Source organism: Perca fluviatilis, chromosome 7 (genome assembly GCF_010015445.1).
Source record: "Perca fluviatilis chromosome 7, GENO_Pfluv_1.0, whole genome shotgun sequence".
Classification (NCBI taxonomy): Eukaryota; Metazoa; Chordata; class Actinopteri; order Perciformes; family Percidae; genus Perca; species Perca fluviatilis.
This window is the reverse complement of record NC_053118.1, coordinates 14,772,289-14,795,959: the sequence shown is the minus strand read 5'-3', so window position 1 is coordinate 14,795,959 and position 23,671 is coordinate 14,772,289. Positions and strand designations below refer to the sequence as shown.

General features: G+C 38.8%; 1 protein-coding gene and 1 long non-coding RNA gene across 4 annotated transcripts in view; one reads left to right on the top strand and one right to left on the bottom strand.

The window, feature by feature from the left end:
• dnah5 (dynein, axonemal, heavy chain 5) overlaps positions 1 to 23,671 on the bottom strand; it is a 111,744-nt gene that overhangs the window by 78,154 nt on the left and 9,919 nt on the right. The window contains exons 2-31 of one of the 3 annotated variants that reach the window (XM_039806393.1): positions 19,120 to 19,254; positions 18,883 to 18,967; positions 18,493 to 18,650; positions 17,430 to 17,648; positions 16,935 to 17,072; positions 15,132 to 15,308; positions 14,884 to 14,997; positions 14,613 to 14,720; positions 13,517 to 13,639; positions 13,093 to 13,308; positions 12,595 to 12,621; positions 12,171 to 12,278; positions 11,769 to 11,854; positions 10,965 to 11,172; positions 10,720 to 10,833; positions 10,286 to 10,492; positions 9,961 to 10,041; positions 8,105 to 8,195; positions 7,667 to 7,812; positions 6,628 to 6,805; positions 6,065 to 6,319; positions 4,848 to 5,044; positions 4,619 to 4,712; positions 3,313 to 3,455; positions 3,073 to 3,149; positions 2,807 to 2,931; positions 2,382 to 2,617; positions 1,793 to 2,011; positions 1,015 to 1,077; positions 567 to 805 (exon numbers count right to left, since the gene is read on the bottom strand). In XM_039806393.1, coding sequence (XP_039662327.1) covers positions 567 to 805; positions 1,015 to 1,077; positions 1,793 to 2,011; positions 2,382 to 2,617; positions 2,807 to 2,931; positions 3,073 to 3,149; positions 3,313 to 3,455; positions 4,619 to 4,712; positions 4,848 to 5,044; positions 6,065 to 6,319; positions 6,628 to 6,805; positions 7,667 to 7,812; positions 8,105 to 8,195; positions 9,961 to 10,041; positions 10,286 to 10,492; positions 10,720 to 10,833; positions 10,965 to 11,172; positions 11,769 to 11,854; positions 12,171 to 12,278; positions 12,595 to 12,621; positions 13,093 to 13,308; positions 13,517 to 13,639; positions 14,613 to 14,720; positions 14,884 to 14,997; positions 15,132 to 15,308; positions 16,935 to 17,072; positions 17,430 to 17,648; positions 18,493 to 18,650; positions 18,883 to 18,967; positions 19,120 to 19,254 — 4,367 coding nt within the window. Of the gene's footprint in view, positions 1 to 566; positions 806 to 1,014; positions 1,078 to 1,792; positions 2,012 to 2,381; positions 2,618 to 2,806; positions 2,932 to 3,072; positions 3,150 to 3,312; positions 3,456 to 4,618; positions 4,713 to 4,847; positions 5,045 to 6,064; positions 6,320 to 6,627; positions 6,806 to 7,666; positions 7,813 to 8,104; positions 8,196 to 9,242; positions 9,417 to 9,960; positions 10,042 to 10,285; positions 10,493 to 10,719; positions 10,834 to 10,964; positions 11,173 to 11,768; positions 11,855 to 12,170; positions 12,279 to 12,594; positions 12,622 to 13,092; positions 13,309 to 13,516; positions 13,640 to 14,612; positions 14,721 to 14,883; positions 14,998 to 15,131; positions 15,309 to 16,934; positions 17,073 to 17,429; positions 17,649 to 18,492; positions 18,651 to 18,882; positions 18,968 to 19,119; positions 19,255 to 23,671 lie in introns of those variants that run through there. The other 2 variants (XM_039806394.1, XM_039806395.1) reach the window with 2 other exon arrangements.
• On the top strand, positions 5,670 to 10,392 carry LOC120562597. The gene is made up of 3 exons (XR_005639795.1): positions 5,670 to 5,696; positions 7,695 to 7,889; positions 10,313 to 10,392. It is a non-coding gene; the product is annotated as an uncharacterized LOC120562597 (long non-coding RNA).

Genomic DNA, 23,671 nt, shown 5'->3' with positions numbered 1-23,671 from the left:
TAAATAGAACGATAGTTACGTAATGTAACTCCAGATTCTATGAGTATAGGCATAGATCCATGCCACCTGCTTCACTAACATTGGCTGAAGAAAAATGCTGATGTTGGGAGCAGATCTCTGGTCTCGCAGCTGTAATATGCAGTAAATGCGGATGTAAGAGAGGCCCATGCAAAGCACAAGGGCGCAGAAGAAATCTTCACAACTGCGCATGAGCGAGGGATAAACCAAATAGCAACAGCTCTTAGAGGGCTATGCCTATACTCATAGAATCTGGAGTTACAATACGTAACTATCGTTAAATACTGATCAGTTTAATTTACTTAAAGCGACCCTGTGGTGCTTTCTTATAAACAAACTAAAGTTATTTTTACATTTAGTGTTACGCACTAAAACACAGTGTGTGTATCCTTGAGATCTAACAAAAGAGTCTAGTGCATTTCTTTCCTCATAAAGACTTTTTTTTTTTTTATATTTTAATTCCAGCATTGTTTACATCCATGTTTACCGACTGGGAAACTTTAAATTTAGTATGAAGATTAATATTAAAAAAAAAAACACTGTCTAACCTCGTCTGAAAGTCCAGTAGCTCATTATTGATCTTTTCAATGTGGATGTCAGCCCAGAGGATATCATAGTAGCCATTGACTGTTTCGATGACATTGTTGTAAAGGCCATACAACTTCTGCAGCAGAGCCAGCTGCTTCCTTATCTCCAACAGCTGGGGATGCTGGGTAACAGGAAGTCCAAACAGCTCCTCTCCACCTGTATAAGTGATGTACTTCCTGAACAGGTTGTCAAATCGATTCTAAAGAAAAAAGGAATGGCAAAAAAATATCCCAAATCAGTACAGTACTTGAAATAAAAATCATATAAATGTACCTAATTTAGCTGTCATATTTTTCAGCCATTTTACATTTGCAGTATAATATATTTGATTCCCCATGTATTCATTTTACACACAGTGAAAAAAGCAAGCACAGTTATCATGCCCAGCTCAAATCGTCAGAAACAAACCTGGAACATGATGAGTCTATCACTGGCATCCTGAGGAGCTAGCCCTACCACCATGGGGCCATCCTGAAGCAGAGAGGAAAAAGTAAGTCTATGGGTACATCCCAATTCTTTAATCTTAATCTCTTAAATCTATCAACGTTTCCCTCATGCATCTTCGTCCTTTTCACTGAAGAAGCGAGGAGAGATGCAAGGAAAAGTTGTGAGGAGAGAGAAATCAAGGAAACACGTTTGTAGGAAAATTAAACGTAATTTTCCGATGACAATGGCATAGCTGGATCAGCTGTCAGTCAGCTTTAACAGCTCTGTAGCGATTTCTAAAGGTTTGTATTTGCAAATATAAACACTCTAATAATTATAATACTAATACATTAATCACAAAGTTACCACCACCAGTGCAGCAGTGCTTTTTTCTGTCTCTCTCTCTCTTTGTTTCAGAATGCAGGTTTTGTTTAATTAATGTGCAGATGTTTGTTATACTGTGTACTGATCAGTTGAACCATAGTGTGTATGTGGACTTTGCAGCTCAGACCCTACATGCATTAACCATTTTTACTGGCAGCAACTTGTAAATTTGTTATTTAATAATCCAGATTAGGATTGCATACTGTAGTTTTATATACTGTATTAATTGTGTTAGCCCAAATTTAATTTCAATTAAATCCTTGATCCTTGAAGGGAAGTTAACATTATACAGGCGTTGGTGGTGAGGGCTGTCTGAGCCTTTGTCTGTACAGACATGCATATGCATCTTGCATTTTTTGTCTCTTTTTTCTTTTACCTTGTCATAATCCTGGTAAAAGTGTTGACAGTCTTCCAGGAAGGTCTCCACATTGCTGATCAGCTCTCCTCTGAAGTTGGGCTGCAGGGCAACAAGCTCATTCTGTATCTCTGTGCTCCGGGACAGCAGCTTCTCCCATGTGTAACGCAGCGTATCCACCTTATCGGCCTCCTCTTTTGCCACTGACAGTTCATATTTATGAAGCATGGCATAAGACTCCTGTGAGGATGAAAAAAACTTTCACCTGACATCTACAAATATTGGCAAATATATACAAATAACTTTGTCAAATGAATCAAACATTGACATAAAACATGTAAGAGTTTCAATTCCTGCACTTCCTCTGCACTGCCTTTGAGCTTTTTGATACAGAAGTCCTAAATGCGTTCATAAACATTATGCAAATGCTTTCTGTTCATGTATACAATTTGCTATTGTAACCCATTCACTATACACTCCTGAAACACTCGAACACTGCTGAAATGCTCTCATGTACACTACTGAAAACATCTAGTCCTACTCCAATTGTGTGTCTGGAAAGGGGGTCAGCAACTACCATGCTGTATGAAAGACCTAATGCTGTGTTTACCTCTGTGGGACCAACTTGAAAATCAATAGATATTTGGTGCTCTCGGATCTCCTTGAGTGCTGCCATGGCGATGCGAATGTCATCCAGGTCTTTGATCTGCCTATTCAGTTTCTTTCCTGCTTCATCAACAAAAGCAAAGATCTGCTCCATGTCTGAGCGATATTTCTTGTTACAGTACAGTCCGTAGTCCACCATCCAGTTCTTGGTTTCAGCAGTGAGGGACATCTTCAGGTCCGCTGGTACAAAGAAATACATGTGAGCATGCAGAGATCAGTGATGAATTGGCTAAAGGTCAATTTTATATTTCGTGTTTGTATAAAGTTCTTTTCAGACGCCTTATCCATAATGAAGACATTTTCAATGTGCTGTTAGTACCAATGGACAGCTAGTTACAATTCCAGCAAAATATTGCAACTTAATCTAACCTGTGAATAGAGCCAAAGCTCCTACAGTGATGTACTCTGGTTCAGAGTTTATTTCCAGCTCCAGATCTCGATAGAAAATAATTTGGCTCTCAAACTCTGATAGCAAGGGACTGCCCTGGATGAATCTGTAAAAAAAACAAAAAATCAAATAGCGTTGACATAAAGCTGTTTTCACTGGCAGTTACTTGATGCATAGTAAATAAAACTGTTAGTTCTCAGTTGTAGAGTCAGATGATAATATCAGTCAGACATTTTGTTTATCGTACTTTCGCATGGTGTCTTCACGGTCCTTTCTCCAGATGTGATGGTAACGGCTAAAACGGTCCAGAGCAGTCATCACTTCCTATAAAACAGGAGTTATGTAAGAAATGACAGTGACATATAAAAAATATATCAAAGATATTTAAAAAAACAATAGATGGACAGTACAGTTTAGATTCTGATGTATGCATCTTTAATTTGTTTCTCCTTGTTCTGTACAGGTTAGGCCAATTATATACACATACCTTTTTGGTGGAGCTGATGGCGGTGCTGAGAACAGACACTAGTTTGACTATCTCCTTGTTCTCAGACACACTCTTGTAGTAGTTTCTAGCTTGGAATGGGATAGCCTGGATTACAGATGCTGAAATATCTGAGGTGCTGCCCTCTGAAAAAGTAAAGGTTTAGAGGACAGTTGTTGTGAATGTACGGGGGGGAAGGGGAGGGGGGGTGGGGGGTTATGGATCGAAACATTTTTAAAGAGTTTTATCACAATACAATACTAAATTGATCTTTTGGACGGCAATGTGATATTTGCTGATATCACAAAGTCTGCTACAATGCAATTTCGATTTGATTCAATTCAGGGGCCTGCGATGGATATGAGACAATATCATAAGCCCTTTGAACAAAATCAGTTTCATTTATATCAACTCTAAAAAGCAACTAAAATATGATTTGACTTGATTTATTACTGACCTCTTCCAGTAATTTAAATGAACACAAACTATTCTATTTAATAAAAACAACAAATATAAAGTCAGAATTTCCAAATAAAGGCGATGATATGTATATTTTCACTTTGCATCATTGATATTGGATCATTGATCATTGAATCTATATATCGATCCATATCAATGTATCATTACACCCCTCATAAACAACTTGGGTTTTGCTTGGAATCCTTCATTTATAATTATACATCAATAAAGGATTGTTTAGCGAGTTTTAACAAGTGTTGATGATGAGGTTGAGTTATAAGTTACAGGTGTGGACACTGGCGAATGATTCCTCAAACATAAAATGCCTGTTTCTTGTGTCAGTGGTTGCCTTAAATATCATGTTACCTAAACCATAAACACTTTAACTTTTGGGGTTTTCATTGAAGGGTTTCCTGGAAAAGTTTTTATATAAACTATATAGAACCTATTCATATCCAACTTTTTAATTCAAATAAGCAAATCAATTACCCTGCTTTGTCATCCATTATCATGTTTCACATCTTTACCTCCATGATAGCAGGGGTGCAATGTGAGTGCTCTACTCAAATAAAATTTTTAAATGTTTGTTTAAATGTCTTCCTTCCAAAACCACTGACATATTCATGTCATTTCCATCAACACGTCTCTATCTGATCCTAGTCAGTTGTGGCTTTGCTGTGCTGAGCTGTAAAATAAGGAGATTTGATTATCAAGTGACTGTGGTGCAGTAGCTAATAATAAATGTTCTGGTCTGCATGTTGGAAATAATATGGATAAATCTCTTTGAAGTCAGTGTTGAGTTGTTGAACTGCTGAGGATAAGTAAGGTAAGGTCTCATGTCCTCTCATACCAGCCAGGCTTCTGTATGTTGTTGCTCCATCCTCTGATTCACTCTCAGAACTGTCCCGTTTCAGAGCCGCCATCCGTCTTTCATTCATTTTTCTCTGCAAAGGGGAAACGGACATAAGGGAAGACTTCAGGGCTTTTGTGGTAGACTAGAGAGCAATTCTTTCAATTCAAAGGTTCTTCAGATGTATAACTCCATTACTTTTCACAAATGATTGCTCGGTTAAACCCACCTTGGAGATCCTTTCCTTGCTCCACTGGCTGACTCCTTTGCTGACACTGACCACACACTCTACAGCCCGGTTTAGAGCCTGTTGGACCTCCTCCAGAGCTGGGACCATGGTGATGTTAGGGATGGAGAGGGTCACATTGACTCTAAAGATTGCCTGCTGACCGCTGCTTTTACCACGACTTGGTGAGTCACTCTCAGCTACACGGGGAAAGAAGAGAAGCTCTGACACGGTGTGGTGATGTCCAAAGATGGACATTTTATGAACTCAGTGGACAGAACGGGCAACAATCAACCTCTCAAGTCAGAACTCATGGTACCTAATACTTGCTTCCAACAGAAGAAGGATAATTGTTTTATTATTTGATACTTTTGTGCCTTCCAAAAATGCTTGTGTCACAAGTCATGATCATTGGCGATCTTAGACCCTTTTTTAGGGGGGCTCAAACTCAATTTAATCTCAGCCCCCCTAAAAATTATAATAAAAAAAAATATATATATATATCAAACTTGACACTAAAATCAATTTTAGTGCTTCAAGTTAGAGTTTGCAAACTTGTCTGTTAGTGACAGAGGACAAACAATTACAGGTTCAAAGGGCTTAAAACAGGTGTAATATCTTGTGTCGCTGTAACCAATGCTATGAACCTGTAAGCCAATCAAGGAAAGGGTCAACAGAAACATAGTGTTGGCCAATCGGAGGTGGTTGTGCCAGACTCCCGCCTTTGGCTGAGTCTCGTTCTATCTAATCTGTCAGAGGGAGAGCAGGAGTGCTGTTGTGAAGTTTAACGTTGGTAGTCCCCAGAGAAGAAATTGGTAATTTCATGGCTCAGATTAGAACCCAAATTGAAACGTAAGTAACTCAAATTGCTGAATGTTAGAACATTGTGTCAAATTGGTCGTTATTACTGTGACTTATAAAGTGTCAGGTTTAGTTAAAAACATTAGCTGACATTGTTGTTGTTCAGTAGCTAGTTCAGAGATTATCGGCTAATGAAATTACCGATTTAGCAGTTTTTTTTTTGCATGGCACTGTATCCGTGTCACATTCTCATTAGGGGCTGAGCCCCCTTAAAGGTCTGATCCTAGAATCGCTCCTGGTCATGATTAAATAAAAACAAAAATGTAGGTTTTACATAAAAAATATTTTTGAAATAATTTTATATTAAGATATGGCCAAATACTGAGAGCAGCTAAATGGTTACAGTACGCAAGACCCACCCAAGAAATTCATGAGCGAGGAGGCGTGGATACGCTTGCGTAGCATCTCCAGGGTGTTGCGTGTCAATCTGAGCAAAGCATCCACGTGGCGGTGGTTAAAGTAGGAGAGCAGCTCCTGGGCTTCCTCCTCCATCACTTCCATCAGGTCCCTCTTCTTCCTCCTCCTCACCAAGGGAGAGGAAGGGCCAACGCTTGCAGGAGGGAGCAAGGTGTTTCTCGAGAAGAGACGGCCCTCTGAGCGGCCTTCATCTTCACCTGAGATGCAAGAAGTGGCACATTTATGGTGAACATCGACCACTTTAGCTACAGCTCTAACATAGCAAATACAAATATATAACAGTAACTCTGTTTTATCAGTATATGGGTTTCAGATTGCCAATTCAGACGTCAATTAAAGTTGAACTAATAAAGTTATAACAAATTGTGGCCTTATTAGTGTTGCCCTTTCTATTATTTCATGCATCTGTGCGAGATTTGTCATTAACCTTATTTCTTCTAGTAAGTTCCATTGCACCTTTTCATTTCCCATTCTATTTGATCTCAAAAGGAAAATGTTAGTATACCTTCACTGTCAATGTGGTCTATAGTCTTGCTCTCAGCGCAGCTTTCTTCCTCTATCTTCTCCACCTCCTCTCTCTGGTTGTGGTCAAACTCCAGCAGCATGTTGATCAGTTCATTAGCAGCCTCCTCCACCAGTGAGCTCTTAGTGTGGAGACTCTGGGCTTGTCTTATGCACAGGTCCTATACAAATATGTGTATATATATATATATATATATATATATATATATATATATATATATATATATAAAATATGTCATATAAGTGGTAGTGCACTGCAGCATAACATTAGTTTTAGGATTAAACCAGGGCAGCTTCAATGACAATAATACTCTTTGGATATATTTCTTTTTCTGGATACCAAGGGCACATGATTGATTCACTGCATAAAGACAAGAAAATTACATCATTTATTTTTAATTCACTCTAATTCAACTCTACATATTGAACTATAATAAAGTTATCCGGGCAAAAGAAAATCAAATAATGTCAGCTTTAATAACTATCAGCGATGTCTACACAGTAATGGACATCCCATGACATGGGTCGGAATTTGCATGAGTCAACATGTACTTTATATCATTGTATGATACAATATACTGCTTTGTCAGCAGTCAGTCATTCACATAACTTTGTTTTGATAAACTTAGCAGCTATTTCATCACAACAATACATCGTGATTGATAACATGTGGCCTTGACTACTAATGAGCCACTTTGTGCTCATCCACAAGCAGTGTCACAACAAATATATAGAAATAGCCTTGATGGAGGGCATATTAACATATGTTGTACAAAATGTACCATTTATGTAATTGATAATAATTAAATGAATGCCTTCAGAGAATAAAAACTATTATTTGAGAAGTGTATTAAAGCTCTTTTGCATGCAATTCAATTTTTATGTAATCATAACATTTTTCAAATTATAGCAAGTGAGGTGGGGGCTGGGGGTGTTGCATAATTTAGAAGGCGGGCTTAGTAAAACTATAGCTACAGACTAATATTGTTGTTTTATTTGAAAGAGACTTTGCATTTATTTACCCTGGTAGTCTGAACAAACTCCTCACAGGTGACTGGCTCATCCTCTGGCAAAACACACAGTGTGGATCCACTCATCTCCTGCAGTACTGCATCTATCCTAAACTCCACCAAGTCATTTACCCTGTCCATCAACAGCTCCAGGTCAACTGGAGAGACAAGAGAAAGAGAGCGACACAGACCAACAGGAGGAGGAGAAAAAGAAGTTGTCAAGCATTGGAAGAAGGTAAGAGAGTGGTGAAAGATAAAAGGATAAAAAGAAAATGTAGAGCATAGAGAGAGACAGCATACTGAATGTGAAGGTTACTTATGAGAACACTCGGACCAACAGCAATACAAAAGGAATCAATTCAAATATTTTCAGATGCTGCCAGTAGCGAGTTGCAGGATGTCTTATGTGTCAGCATGTGAGTCATTGATATTGCTGGATTTGTTGCTTACCCAAAGCCTTGTCGATGCGGCCAAGGTACTTGTCTATGTTCAGAGATGTCCAGTTGATGGAGGTCAAACCTGGTTGTATAGCCTCATCCACCTGTCAAGTCAGCGATGTATGATGATGCACTTTGTACAGTAGCGGATGTGTCAGTCTCATTTTGTCATAAATTCACCAGTCACATGTTAAATGTTAGTAAAAAAAAAAAAAAATAGGTCTTATTTATTCCTTTATAATCATGTAAGCTACCACTTATATTTCTACTTGGGTCCCAAGAAGACAAACGCAGCTCCACCAAAGCTGTTTAATAAAGTATTTTAACAAGCCTGAGGAGGTACAATTATTTCACTAGGGGAAAAAACAGAAAAAAGTCAAAAACAATATGATTTCTTAACCTGAAACATTTATTTTTCTTTTGCATCCTGTATTTTCTTTTTTTAAAAGCAATGACAAAACCTCATCATTCTCTCCAACAGTTGTTCATTTTAGTTGTGGCGCACATAATAATCATGATGATTGAAATACCTTTGATGCATAAATTAACATATTTTTTCCTGTATTAAGTCATGCATGAGATAGGCTACTATTAATCCTTACTGATAGTTCATGAATGAATTCATGCTTTTTCATGCATGAAGTCATGCAGGAATTCATGATAATTCATACCTTTAGTATAAAGTCTTACCAATAAAGCTATTAACTGTTGCAGGGGGATAAAACAGCTTTACTTTTACATACTACCCCACTAACACAGAACGTTTAGGGAACGTTGGGGAACGTTAGTTTATGGTTCCCTAAAGGTTAGTTTAGTCTCCGATTTTTTTCACCGTTAGCATACTACCACCAACAAAGTCGCGTTATTATTTGGACGGAAATACTGTACAAACGGGATTCATTTGGTGGATCGTAGTTAGGCGCGAGCCATGCTAGCATAAAGTTATTGTTGCTAAAGCAAAACATCGGCCCGTTTTTTCGTTTTCTAATTACAAATGAATAATGCATTATCCAGTGATTCCCTGACCCTTCTGAATGGTCTGTTTCTTTCCAGTAAAAAATAAATAACATGCTATAGGTAACACAATATAGCCTATGTCAGCCTATCCATGAGTTTAGTTGACAATACTACAGCCTAGCTAGAAAGCTCACCTGTACCGAACGTTAATGCAGTAAATTAACTTGGTCTCTTTCGTGTTGTTGTTGTTGTTGTTGCTGTTGTTGTTGTTATTTTCTTCTTCTTATGCACGTTATGGCTGTCATTAGGCTAACTGCAAACGTTTCCATATTAGCATTACACACACAGAAAGTGCGGAGAATTGATTGTGTAAGTACCCGAGGTCCATAGGGGCCTTACCAAACAGAAATTGGGAACACCTGGACGGGGGGGTTGGCTACACACACCTGTGCTCCAAACTGAATTACAATTTGTGAATAGCACATGACATGCAATAGTCTAATTAAAAATGACATTAGCCTCTGTAGCGGATTAAATCTCTATACTCACTATAAATCACTGTGACTGTAGTTTTTAATAAGATCCCTTTAATGTTCTGTAGGCTACTTAAAACAATGATAGAATTATTAGACATTGAATAGGCCTATACAGCCTACTCATTAATAAAGAGAGCAAAAATAGGCTATGAGCCAATAAATTGTGAAATAATTTCAAATGTTATCATTAATTACAAGTTAGATCTTGGGTAGTTACTTTTAATTAGAATAATATTAATCATAGATGTATGTATATATAATATAATAATATATTCTATATTCTATATATATATATATATCCAATAAACAAATAGCATGCAGGAAATGGGCTATATTTTTAAAATGCAACTTGGGTTATATCATAACCATATCTTACCTTAGCTACATGTGGCATGGCCAGCTGTTCAAAAGCACTCTGAATCTTGGTCCGCACTCTGGTGTTCTCACTCAACATTAACTGGAAGGGAAAAATATTGAACTGATTTAATCAGTGGAGAATGCTGTAAGTAGGCTACAATTTGAATGACCTACTTTTATATAATGTATGTACCTTTATATTACATATGGCTTTCTAATATAATTATGACAAGGAATACCGGCTTTCATACTTTTTCATAAATGCACATTTAACTTTGGCTCCTCATATTGCTTCTTTAAATTGTATGTATTTGCAGATGTGTACAACTTTATTTCCTATCCACCTGTAATTTATTGTAGTTCTTCTTCAGGGTGTCCTGTTTCTGCTGCAACAAAGCAGCGAATGGCGGGATCTCCAAATGCATCCTTGTCATGCAGTTTGCCTCCCTGATCTGGGTCAGAATCTCAGGGTCAAAGTTCACAAACAGCTCCCCTGTCTGTGGAGACCTGACCAGGAGAGAGGCCTGCAGGCCGACCCGGGCATCCTCCATCTGGGCAGGAGGTATCAACGTGGGTTGGGTTGTTTAGGGAGGGTTGTGAGAAAGGAGAGGTAAAAGAAAGAGAGATAATGAAGCAGAGAAAAAGAGTAAAAAGAAAGGAAAAGAAAGAAAGCATTGAGTGTGGATAAGAGGGGAGAAAACACACTCAGGTGTATGTGCATGCTGTATAGGATCATTGGACTATAAATATGCATATTTTATGTGCATCATCCCTTTACCTTTTGCATCCAACTGTGATGGTATAGTATTTCATACTCCAACAGGACCCTTGCTAGCCTGTTAAAGTCCCTGATGATCCTCTTGGCCTCTGGTGTGGAAAGAACACCAGGATGCTACACAGGGATCGAATGGTACTGTATAACTCCAGAAGAAAAGTGCACTGACAATTCTACTGTAAATCAACAACAAACAACACCTAGGCCCAGCCAAATGTCATTGTATAGAGGCAGACATACAAAATTACCTGTTGAAAGAGATCCATGGGACCCTGGATCCTGCTGGACAGCTGCCGAGCCCACAGTGTACGGCCAGCCACTGGGGGCAAGTCCCGGCCAATGGTGGGGTCTAGTTTCTGCTTCATGTATATACGCGAGACCATTTCAATGTCCCGACCATAGTTCTGCAGAATTCGCTGATACATCTCATCAATGCCAAGGTCTGGGATGCCCAGTCTGTTTTTAGTGAGTTCAAAAATAAAATAAATTCAAAAATAAACAACCAATATTAGAAGAATGAAATAAATTAGATGAGAGTAGAATAAACTGTAATAGGGTATTCCAGCAATTACATCTTCCTCTTCTTTTAAGTCAAGGTCTATTACACTACTTCGGTAATACCTTTGTCATCTCATGACATTTTGACTTCATAGCAGCAGATAACCAGGTGTTAATAATAACACAACATTGGGACCATTTTTTTTAGATGTGCCAGTAAATCATGTCAGTGAGCCAGTCAGCACAAAAAGGACCCTTAAACTGGAGAACCTTTGGAATGCAGGGATTATGTTATTAGTTACACCTGTGTTTAATGAGATGAAATATCCACAGTGAGAAAGGCCCATTCAGAGTGCTGCTGTTTTTTTTCCTTTCATTTCAGCCATTTGATTAGGTACTCGTTTAAACCTGCGAAGCCATGCAAATGCAATTAACTAGTAATGAGCTGGTAGAATAGAGAATTAGCAGTTTTCTGTGCTGAGCACCAGACTGAGAAATAATTGTTTAGATGACCATGCATTGGATGATAGCAAGTGCTAAAAAAAATGGGTTACCTTTCAAATTTCTTCAGCACATTTAGAGCTCTCTCCGTATTGAGAATTTTTTCAAAGGTGCTGTCCATGAAACTCTTCAGCTGATTCTGGAATAACAAAGGCCAATGGCAAAGTAATAATTACAAAGGAGACAGTCGAGTAGGACATTTTTAAATACAAATCCATCCTGGGCCATGTGTAACAACGTAAGTCACAGGTGTTTTCACTTATTGCCTAATAATTTTCACAGCATAGTGTGGGTATGTACAGATGTGCATTGTCCCATCCAACTTTAACCTGAGCCTAATCAGTCGTAATAACTGAAATTTGAAGGCCCATTAATCAAAGTTGTTGTTAACAGTGTACAGTACTACACTGTAGAGGAAACAAACTAATTATTTGTGTCTGAAATAGTAAACTTACATGAAGCTCAGAGGTGCTTTTGCAGAATTCTTCATAGTCAACATCAAAGTCAGTTCTCCTTTGGTCTAGGAAACTGTAATGTTTCTTCTTCATGGTCAGCACAATAGCCTATGCCACACACAAACACACAGGCATGCACACATATATGTACAAGTTATATTTCTATACATTCATACATCAAATATTCTAATAAACTGGACAACATGCAAAACAGTGACTAGTCAATTGCTAAAGAAAATAAATGAACAACACATTTTGGAGTTGGTTTTCTGTTCATGTTCCATGCAGTTAGTCATATTGTTGTTAAGTGATATGTACAGTGGTAAAATTCATAGACATGACATTTTACCACTGCATGCTGTCAACTATGAAAATGGGCCATGCATTAGCCTACTAAAAGTTGATGACTGCGGTAAGACATTACCTCCCATTTTCCCTGCATGTCTGCAGTCTATACATCCAAGGAAGCAGAAACAAACAGACATCTCACATCAATATACTCTCTAGGAAAAACAGTTAAACAATAATTAGCATGATGCAATTCAAGACATTCAAGTGTTATAATGTTATACTGTAAGAAGAAACCAAGCAAAAAGACAGTAATGTGGCAAGATCAAGCTAATGTACAGTATGAAGCTCTTTATTAACAAAACGCAAACTCACCTTTGGACCCATACTGTGGTCTCCTGAGCTGTACTGCCATTACAAAAATGTCTTGAATTTCTCTGCTTATAAAAATGCTTCTTTGACATATTTCTGCTTAATCATCTGCTTTACATTTGCCATGCACTGACACATTTCCAACATCAATGAATGGCAGAAGAAACACAGGTTCAACTGGCTAGATTTGATCAGTTAATGGAATGTGTCTCTGTGTCATTACAAATGTCTTGACAACAATCTGATCTAACAATATACCCACTTGAAACCTGGTAGCCATGGTCTCCAGTCCTTCTATCTTAGAGTCTTGCAGGGCAGAGTAAGTGGAAATGGTGCTGAACATTTCCAGGATCTTGTTGAGTCGTCGCTGGAACGTGTCAAACTTCCCAAAAATGTACATCTCACTGAAGTCAAACTGTCTCTCTGAGGGAGTCAGTTCCAGCTTCTCCTTGGTTTTATGGAAATACCTCTGATACTCCTGGAACACACGGTCACTTTAATTTCCCATATCAAGGTGGCAACAATTGTTTGACAATGTGTTTTATACTACTATATATATATATATGTATACACACAGCTCCACAGTGCTGCAAAGAAACCACATTTGATGAGAATGTAAAAACAGAAAAAGTAGGAGAGATAAATGATTGACATTGTAAATGCCATATTTTACCAATAAGCATTACCTGGTTTAGGTGAATGGCAGCTTTGATTTTGTCAGCTACAACTTGCTGAGGCTGGTCCCATATTGAATAAGAGCCATTATTTGTGATGTAGGCCTTGCAGGCTGTGATCATCTGGTTTGTCACCTGGAGGTATTGATGGGTATAGTTAAATAAAGATATGCATTTGAATTATTTGTCGACCCAAACAACTTCAGACTATACATGTAGCTGAAGTAGCTCAATATTAGTGCACATATTATCATGTGCAAGGATGTCAAAAAGTTAAAGAAGCAATAAGTGCAAAAGTGCAATAATATCGCCCAAGAAACATTTTGACATTTATATTATGTTCACATCTAATCTTTCAGAAATTGAGCCAGTAATTTGTGCTCTGGGATGTTAGAAATGTCAATTTTACAAATCCTTTTTGTTCATAATGCTTGTTTTTCACTCTATGTTAAAGTGCTCATATTATGCTCATTTTCAGTATCATTACTGTATTTAGAGGTTATAACAGAATAGGTTTACATGGTTTAATTTTCAGAAAACACCATATTTTTGTTGTACTGCTCTTTTCACCCTGTGTGTTAAGCTCTCTGTTTTAGCTACAGAGTGAGGCATCGCACTTCTGTTCAATCGTTGTTGGGAGTCTGACATGTGCAGTACCTAGGTAGGGACTATTAGCCAGTCAGAAACAGAGTATGAGGACGTGCCACGCTAGCAGCTAGGCGAGCATTATAACATGTGTTGCAAAGTGAAGCCCGTTTATCACGGAAGTAAAGGCTGGACTACAATAGAGCTGTTTGGAGCAGTTCCTTTGGGGTGGACTTTGGGCTTTTTCTCTTTGTAAACCTATATTACATGCACAAAAAAGATATATAACACAATAAAGGAAAGGGAAAAAGCCAAAAAGCTAAATATGAGCTCTTTAATGTAGCAATGCCCTTAGTAGGGTTAATTTTATTTATCCATAAAAACGTGAAAATTATACAGATCTCGGGGATGAAATGAAGACAATATCCAGACTGTAGGCTGCCAGCTTTGCTGAATCCAATTGTTACTTCAATGGAATCCACTTCATCATTGTTGCATTGTGCTGAATAGCAGCCACCCCTACCTTGACAAAAAGCGATGTGATCTTTTCTGATGTGTTGTAGTAGCGAGAAATACTGTGAATCATCCTGATGGCATTGATCAGACCTGGGATTGCATCCACCATCGATACCTGGGGTGAAACAAAATGTATAGCTTGTGAGTGTTTGTACAACTTAATTACTTGGACACATGGACAGTTGAACAGTATTTGTGTAACATGTCATTTCCACAACTTAAGGGCATTTCAACATGGATACAGTGAGATTAAAGAGATTCAAGTTTTTTTTTCTTACAGGATCACTGTTGTACAGAGGGTCACAAAACTTCTCCAGGCTGTAGAGGTACTTGACATTGTCTTTGGCCTCGTTAGCTGCATCAGTGATCCTGGTGTCCAGTTCCCGCCACAACTATACAAAGAAACCCTTGTTTTTTATTAAATTACAATGTTGGCAGAATGTGCTAAGTGTCGTATTAAGTAGCATTTGTACATCTGGTACATATAGTCACTTAAACCTAGCCGTGAGTGACAGTAATGTCTGACCTTTATGAGTTTAGATTTGGCCATCAAGAGCACACCCAGTACAGCCTTGACATCAGGGCTCTTAAGTTGGTCCAGAAGGTAATTGAAGCGGGACATTCGTTTCTTCCAGTGGTCCAGCTCAGCCCGAGGGCCAAGGTCATCAGCCTCCTTTCTCAGCTGGTCACTCTCAGCTAGAACCTGGAGAACATACACGTTAAGTTTTAGAACACCCCAATTTTTCCAGGTTTTTATTGAAATTCATGCAGTTCAATGTCTTATTGTACTCTGAAATGAAAGAATAGAACAAATAAATAATTGAAGTTAAAAAAGAAATCATGGAATCAATTTATAAACCAAAATGTATTCTAAATTTTTGACTCATCAAAGTAGCCCCCTTTGGCAGATATAACAGCTGAACACACTCGTGGCATTCTTTCTACAATGGAAATCAAATATTCTTCAGAAAGTTCTTCCCAACTCTGTTGCAGAAGTTCCCATAAATGTGTGGCACTTGTAGGTTGCTTTGCTTTCACTTTTCTGTCCAGTTCATCCCAAACCAGCTCAATGGGGTTTAAGTCTGGTGACTGTGCTGGCCACTACTGCTGTAGGATGAACCCCTGACCAACTAGGTGCATACCAGAGGGTACTGCATGGCGCTGCAAAATGCTGTGGTAGCCGTTTTGGTTCAGGGTGCCTTTCACTCTGTACAAATCACGACCCTGGATCCAGCAAAACAGCCCCAGACCATCACGCTTCCCCCTCCATGTTTTACAGTTGATGTCACACACCGAGGAACCATCCTTTCGCCTACTCGACGGCATAGAAAAATCCTGCTAAATCAAGATTTAAAGTCCATAGTCCCTTCTTCTAGTCTTCAGTAGTCCATTGGCAGTGTTTCTTGGCCCAGGAAAGCCTCTTTTTCTTATTCTGACGTCTTAGCAATGGCTTTCTTGCTGCAACTCAACCTATCAAACTTGCAGCTCGAAGTCTTCTCTTTACAGTTGAAACTGAGACTTGCTTAGTACGACCACTATTAAGCTGTGCTTGAAGCTGTTGTCCTGTGAGCCGCCTATCACGCAAGCTGTTGACTCTCAGAAACTTGTCTTCTGATTCTGTTGTGGCTTTGGGTCTGCCAGATCTCTTCCTGTCAGAGTTTCCCCCAGTTTCTAAGTGCCTTTTGATGGTGAAGAATACTGTACTCACTGACACCTTGACTTTCTTTGCAATTTCTCTGTAGGAAAGACCAACATTCTTAAGTGTTATGATGGTCTGTCTCTCTTCCATTGTACATTTTTATTGCAACACACTACTTTCTGCAGTACAATACTGTTCAAATAATGCTCACGAGGGTATGGTACCACAGTGTGTTCCAACAATACTTTTATACAAACAGAGGGGCTTGTAAGTAATCCAGACAAGTTGGAACATCTGTGGAAATTGGTAGCAAAATTGTTTTTTTTTTAACCTCAGGCAGTTCACCACTTACCTTTGTACCATTTCAAGCTATTCATTGAACTTGAACTGCTAAAATTTGAACATGAACATGCATTTTAAGCATTTGTTGCTTTTGGCACATGTAATATTTACCACATATATAGGGAAGTATTTGTCTTACACATAGCCTTTTCTGCTTGATGTGATACAAAGCACATTTAAAGACATTTCAAGCAAACTTGGACCTCAGAATAAATTATGTTTCAAAATCTGGCCAAAAGCTACTCTGCAAAACATAAGAGGAGTACAACATTACAGCAAGTTCAAGGATAAATAATTGATGCGATAAGTTTGAGGATAACATCTTACCTGTTACCAAACACATCTCACCTGTTCTATCTGTTTGATCCAGACTTTCATGCAGGCCTCTATCTTTTCTGTGGTCTCTGTGCTGTTGGCTGCTGCCATGTAGTCTGATGGGCCTTTCAGCACCCGCAGGTCAAATGTGTCACACTCTTTTAGGGTAACCTGGAGGCGAGCCATGACATGGTTTATTTTTGCTGTGGTGTCTAGAATTTATTTGGATGTGCCTGTGTGTGCTCATTCAAGTGTCTCCATAAAATGTATTTAAATGAAGACACTGTGTTCAAACAGCCTTTATTTGTCCATATCAATCCAAATAATTATGTATTGTTTGGTGTTTTTGCTAAGCAACATTTAAGTTCCCAAGTACTGGCATGGCTGTGATATCTGGTTAGTGCACACATATTTAAATTAGCTGTTGAATGAAGTCACAGGTGTTTCTTAATTGGGTATTTTATAGCTGTTCTGAATTCAACTTACACATTAACAATCAAATGTATTATTGTTGAGTCTGTTTCTTACCTTTTCTTGCAGGCTCTCCTGTGCTCCAGCCAAAATAGACACAAAGTTTTCCAGTGATGATATGAAGTCCTGTTTGACAGCCTGGGCCTGGGGACTGGCCAGCTCCCCCCAGCCATGGTTCATCTTACTCAGCGTGGGGATGAAGATCTCAGAGAGCAACTGCTCCACACTTTTTAACAGACCCACCTCTGTTGTGTCCAACATATTAAAATGTACATCCTAGAAAGAGACAAAAGTGCACAAATGTCCAAACGTCATTGCAAGAAAATGCAACATTTTACTGAATTAAAAACTTTAAGGATATGACTGTAATCCTGCATCTGTGATAGCATGAGTGTGGTACCTCACACATGGGTACACCCCACTTCATGTGCCAGTAACGTACAATTTGTAAAACCTTGCAAAAGTGTGAGGTGACGCCCAACCACAATACCTGATCATTAAATTTCTCACCGCAACTCTTGAATTTAGTTAATTTATGTATCTATTTGTATCTGCTTATGTAGCTATTATGTTATGTTATTTTATTTAAATCATTTTTTATAAATACAGTAATAATTTTTTACACTGCTCTCTTGCATGGCCGATAGTATACTCAAATAGTGGGGCCTGTACACGCAAGCTCTATCTCTCACACACATATACACACACATCAAAGTTGTCCTTCTTTCCCTTCTTGCTGCGAGAGTCTTGTAGCAAACATGCCCATTTATCAGTGGTGGTGATTAGCTTTGCTTCTGATAGCAGGTGGTCAGCAAGAATCAATAGCCAGAACTGCCCGTTGCATCAGAGGGCTACTGTCCCCCTATTGTCTCGCTAGCTCTGGATGAAAAGACTCTGTCTTGGGGAACCATTTATCACACGAATGGGCTCAAAGAGAAATCACTGCCAAGCAAAATCAAATGTTCTTTTGTCTTTAGAAACTTTCATCTTCTGTTACATTAAAAGAATCGCTCTGTTTGGATTTGTCATTCAAGTTAACTACAGAACAGAAGGCCCCCACAGTAAAAAAAAATCTCCACCCTACATGCTTCCATTTCCAAAACGGTACAAAGTGACTCACTCTGTGTATGTTCTCAGAGGTGATTATCTTAGAAGTGTTGGCTCTGGTGAAGAAGACACACACTCCGGTCAGCGCCACATCCCTCCCGTCTGTCACAAACACTTTAGACGTCTTGCTGCGACCAGGCTGCTGGGCAACAAGCTGGGAGGGTGCAGAGGCTGCAGAAACATGGAAACAACACACATCACAACTAGCTTGATTTCCTACTATAATCCTGATACTGGGGAATTTGCATTTTAATTGAAATGTGATTTTGGAGACCTGCAAACAATACTGCTGTGATTGCTGTTGCCCACATAGATTGATTCAAACAGGGACAGCACCTCAACTTGATGTGACTTGATTAGATATAGTCCACATATTTTATTCATGGTGTGACTTTCACATTACCTGCTTCTATTGGCTCAGTGTTCTGATAGTAGAACATGAGGTGTGGAAGACCCTCAGCCACAAAGAATTGCTCCATGCGGTCAATCTGAGAAAGACGGGGGGGTTGAGCGCTTACTGTAGATGCACAAAATAAGAAATCATAATGTCTTGCAAATGCTGCCACACCTACTTCTTTTTAGTTAGGGCTATTGTGGTATTCTACATGCAAAACAATGTCTGTGTAAATATACAGGATACCTGATTGCCCTCCAGTGTGGCATCTTCCACATCCGATTTCTCCAGTCCCAGGCATGAAGCCACAATGCTGAGGATGTAGTCATGTCTTCCATCCAGCTGGGCCCGCTTAGCTTCACGTTCCTCTTTCAACTTTTGCTAAACAAAACACCCAGCCAATTTAAATTAATATTTTAAAACAGTTACATGATAATCCTCAGTATACTGGCAATGTATAGTTTCCATCTGTACTTTGTGTGTACCTCCACGCCAGAATGACAGAAAATGTCCAAAAAAGTCAGTATTCCTTCAATATTTCCCAATGTTCATTTCAATGTTCATCCTTCAACCTTTGAGAAGTGCTTCCATTTCTCCCATTAGCACCCATCCAAAGTCTGCAAAATGCAGGTTTCTTTGAATGGAAGGACATACAAAACAGCCAGTTTACAACAGGCCATGGCTTGTATTCAGGATGGTGGGACAGTATCACCAACCACAATGGGTTGCCAGGTTACGCTGCTCAGTAACACAGGAACAAGGTCAGCTAATAAATTACATGAAACCTGATGTTGCGTGGTGTGCCAGCTGCAGGGAGCATTTAAATTCTCTAATTTACACTACCTTCTGTTTGTCTAGATTTTAAACAGGGGGTGGCAGGAACAGTTCTTTATGGCTTAAAATACTTTTTGCATTGACGTCACCATGGTCAGACCATCTATTAAAAGGCCCTCTTCTACAACAAAGCAGGAAACATCCTACTGAGACTGGCAATGCCAAAAATAGAACACTTTATATACAGTAGTAATCTGTTTAGACAATTGTTAACAACTGGGTTAAACTTTAACACTGAGAATGACATTAACTGATCAAGTTTCTCTTTCATCATGTTCTTCCTACTTCCCCTCTCTCTTCCTTTTATTTTTACGTGCGCATTCATATATATATATATATATATATATATATATATATATATATATATATATATATATGCACGTACATACAAGCACCCTGGGTGAGTCCCCATGGATTGTACCAAGAATAGGATTGGAGAGATAGATAGAATAGATGTGACCGTTTTTGAGGGATAGATCAGATAGAACCCTGAATAAAGCCTACGGAACATATAGAGGAAAAATGGAAAGGATGACAGACATGAAGTAACAGCATAAGAAAAAGCAGAATGGTGGTCAAAAACAGCTACAAGGGATGTAAAGAGCTAAGGAATAGGATGAAACTGACTGAATTAAAAAAAAAAGAAAAAGGGAGAGAGATTGAAGTATAGAATCTGTAGTTCTGCACAGTGAAAAATAAATTGAAAAAAGGAAGGCAAGAGGGGTAGGAAACTTGAAAAGCTATGAGAAATGAAAGGAAGAGGAAATAGAGGGAGGAAGAAAGTTAGGAAAGAATGTTACAGGATATTTTAACAGGTAAGGGCATGAGGAGAGGGAAGGAGAGCAAGAGGCTGGAGGCCAGGGCTACAGTCGATTTGTCAAAGAAATTGTCTTTTCCTGAACACTTTTCCTTGACCTCAATGGAAAACGTCACGAGGTCAAGGAAAGATGTGAAAGAGACTTAGGAAATAACAACTGTGGTGCTCAGAAAATACAACAGCTCACTCACTCAGCTATGTAATTATGGGACAGCGGATGTTATTGACGTGGGTCTGCCGTGGTGAAACTACAATGTCCGAAGATGAATTACTAAAAGCGCAACTTAGATACTTCACCCCCGTGTGTTCTTACCATGTTGTTTCATGGAGGCTATAATAACGTCGACAACCAGGCAAAATATGTATATAAAAAGGAATATAGGCTACCAGTTACAACTGAAACAAAATGGTTGTTTTCACATTGAGAATGGTTGCTCAGGCTCACCATCCTGTCCACTCATATTTATCAACTTAGTCCCAATTAGTATTATTGTATGAAAATAATTGTTAAATGTATGCTAAGATAAAAGATAGGGACATAAATGTTGGTGCTGCAAGGAATTTTGAGACTATATTATCTCCTTTCCTTTCTTACTGGTGCAGTGTACTCTGTGCTAAAGGAGATAAGAAAGGAAGCATTGAAGCACCTTCCTTTAGCATTCAGAGAATTCGACCACCTCTTATCATGGCTGCCACTTAGATCATTCTGGGTCATTTCACTCAGTTAGGAACCTTCCTAAGCAAAAGTCTATTCAACCACAGCAATGGACTTGGGTATAAAGAGAGATGGGACAATTCTACCACAAGTCAGAGTGGTTTAGAGTCAAAGTATTGATTCTTATTAGTGAGAGCTTGGGGATTTGGTCATGTGAAGCCAGAGTGAGGTGGAGGTGGAGCATACCAATAACATCACAAGCTGTGTGTGTCAACAAGGTTAGAGAGAGCAGCAACACAATAGCCTGTTAGCAGCTTTAAAAGAGACCAGACAATACTCACATTGACATTTAAGTTTGTATAGTGAAACAAGGTTTTGCAAGCAGCATTGGACGGGCCCTCACGCTTCTGCGCGCATCGGGGTTACTGGCGGACGCCGCTCCTTGCGACCGTGCATTTGCGCGGTACAAATCGTCACCATTGAAAAGGGAACTCCCTGCTGAGTTCAATGATACCTCACACAAGACTCTACGTCATACAGTTCATTAGCTGTGAAAGGGGGCGTGGCCAAAGGATGGGGGTCGGCGCACACCTTTACCAATAAAAAAAGAAGTCTCTGCTGAGTTCATTGTTACATCACATAAGACTCTACCTTAAACGGGTCACCAGTTATGAAAGGGGGTGTGGCTTAAGAATAGGGGGGCGGGCCAAACCATCACCAATTAATAAGGAACTCTCTGCTGAGTTCAATGATACCTCACACAAGGGTCTACATCAAATGGGTCATAAGTTATAAAAAAGGGGCGTGGCTACAGCATAGGGGGCGGGCCAAAACATCAACAATGAAGAAGAAACTCTCTGCTGAGTTCAATGACACCTCACACAAGACTCTACCTTAAACGGTTCAAATGTTATGTTGCCTGAGTAAGTGGGCGTGGTTAAAGTATAGGGGGCTGCTCAGTATCACATGCACACCACATAGTATAACGTTCACGTAAATCGGATGATGTTTGTCATATAAGGCTGATTTCCTGTTGCCAGCGGGGGCCACTATGACCAAAAGTCAATTTTGGACTATAAATGTCCTCAGGCCTGGACCCTTGTCAATCGGCCAATTGGACAATTTACACTAAAGTTACAACAACTTCTTTGTTCATCGATAAATGCTCAAAATGTCCGCCACGCCATGCCCACACCGTTGGACTAAAAGTTTTTCTTTTAATATCTTTTCATCTTTAATGTCTTAAGATGGCACAGACCAAATTTGAAGTTGATCGGATGAAATATCTAGGAAGAGTTTGTTAAAGTACAACATGTGGAAATGGCCCAAATCACACTAATTTCGAACTTTCAATTCAAAATGGCGGACTTCCTGTTGGGTTTAGGATATGGCTCCAATGAGCTTTTTTGTACGTCTTGACATGCTACATATGTTAGTCTACGTTAAACGTACTGCAGGGGCTCAGTTCTTTTATCTTTGTAGTGAGCGCTAGCGAGCCATTTTTGTGCGCCTACTCCCGAAACCCTTTCTCAAAAAGGCGATTCATTTGCCGGGATAAATACGAATTCCTTCAGTTTCAATAACAAATAATGCCTAGCTGCACTTTACCTGCATCACTCTATTTGGAAATTCTTTATTAGGAATAACCCCTTGAGATGTAGCATCTCGTTTTCAAGGGGGTCCTTAAAGGCAAACATATACAATACATTCACAATTAGACAAAACAGTTAACAAAACAACTTGAGGAGACCTCAAGAAAAACATACATCATCAGACATACATACATACTGACTTCACACCAAAACCACCCATATCCTCCCCATTTAAACCATTAAATATTAGACAGTAAACAGTGAAGGTCATTCATATACAGTTAAAGAAAAAATATATATGAAAATACAAAAGATAAATAAATAAATAATAATAATAAAAATAGATGAATAAATAAAAATATCAAGAATGAGAGAAACAGTTGCAGCTTGTATGCAAATAATTAAGAAGAGCCATCTTAAACTGATGAAAAGAGGAGATAGATCTAAAAGACCTAGGTAAACCATTCCAGTCGGAAGGGGCTTTAAATTTAAAGGCTCTCCTCCCAATTTCTTTTGATATATGTGGTACAGAGAAAAAAAGGTGGTCAGTATCTCTTAAACTATAGGGTGATTGATATAAAATCAAGTGTTGTTTCAGATAGGATGGGTAGTTTGAAAAAATGCATTTATGAACAAACTGCAACCAGTGAAACTGACGTCTAGCAGTTAGTGAAAGAAGATTCAATGACTGATACATTTGACAGTGATGGGTTCTAAATGGACAGAGACTATTATAAATCACATTCAAAGGTTTAAGATTAATTTTGGCTGTGTTCTGATAAACAACATCTGAATAATCAATGACAATAATAGTTGAGTAATAATTTTTAGTCTAATCTGTTTAGTAAAACAATTAATTGAGCGGTATAACATTCTTAAGCTCCAATTTATCTTTTTTAC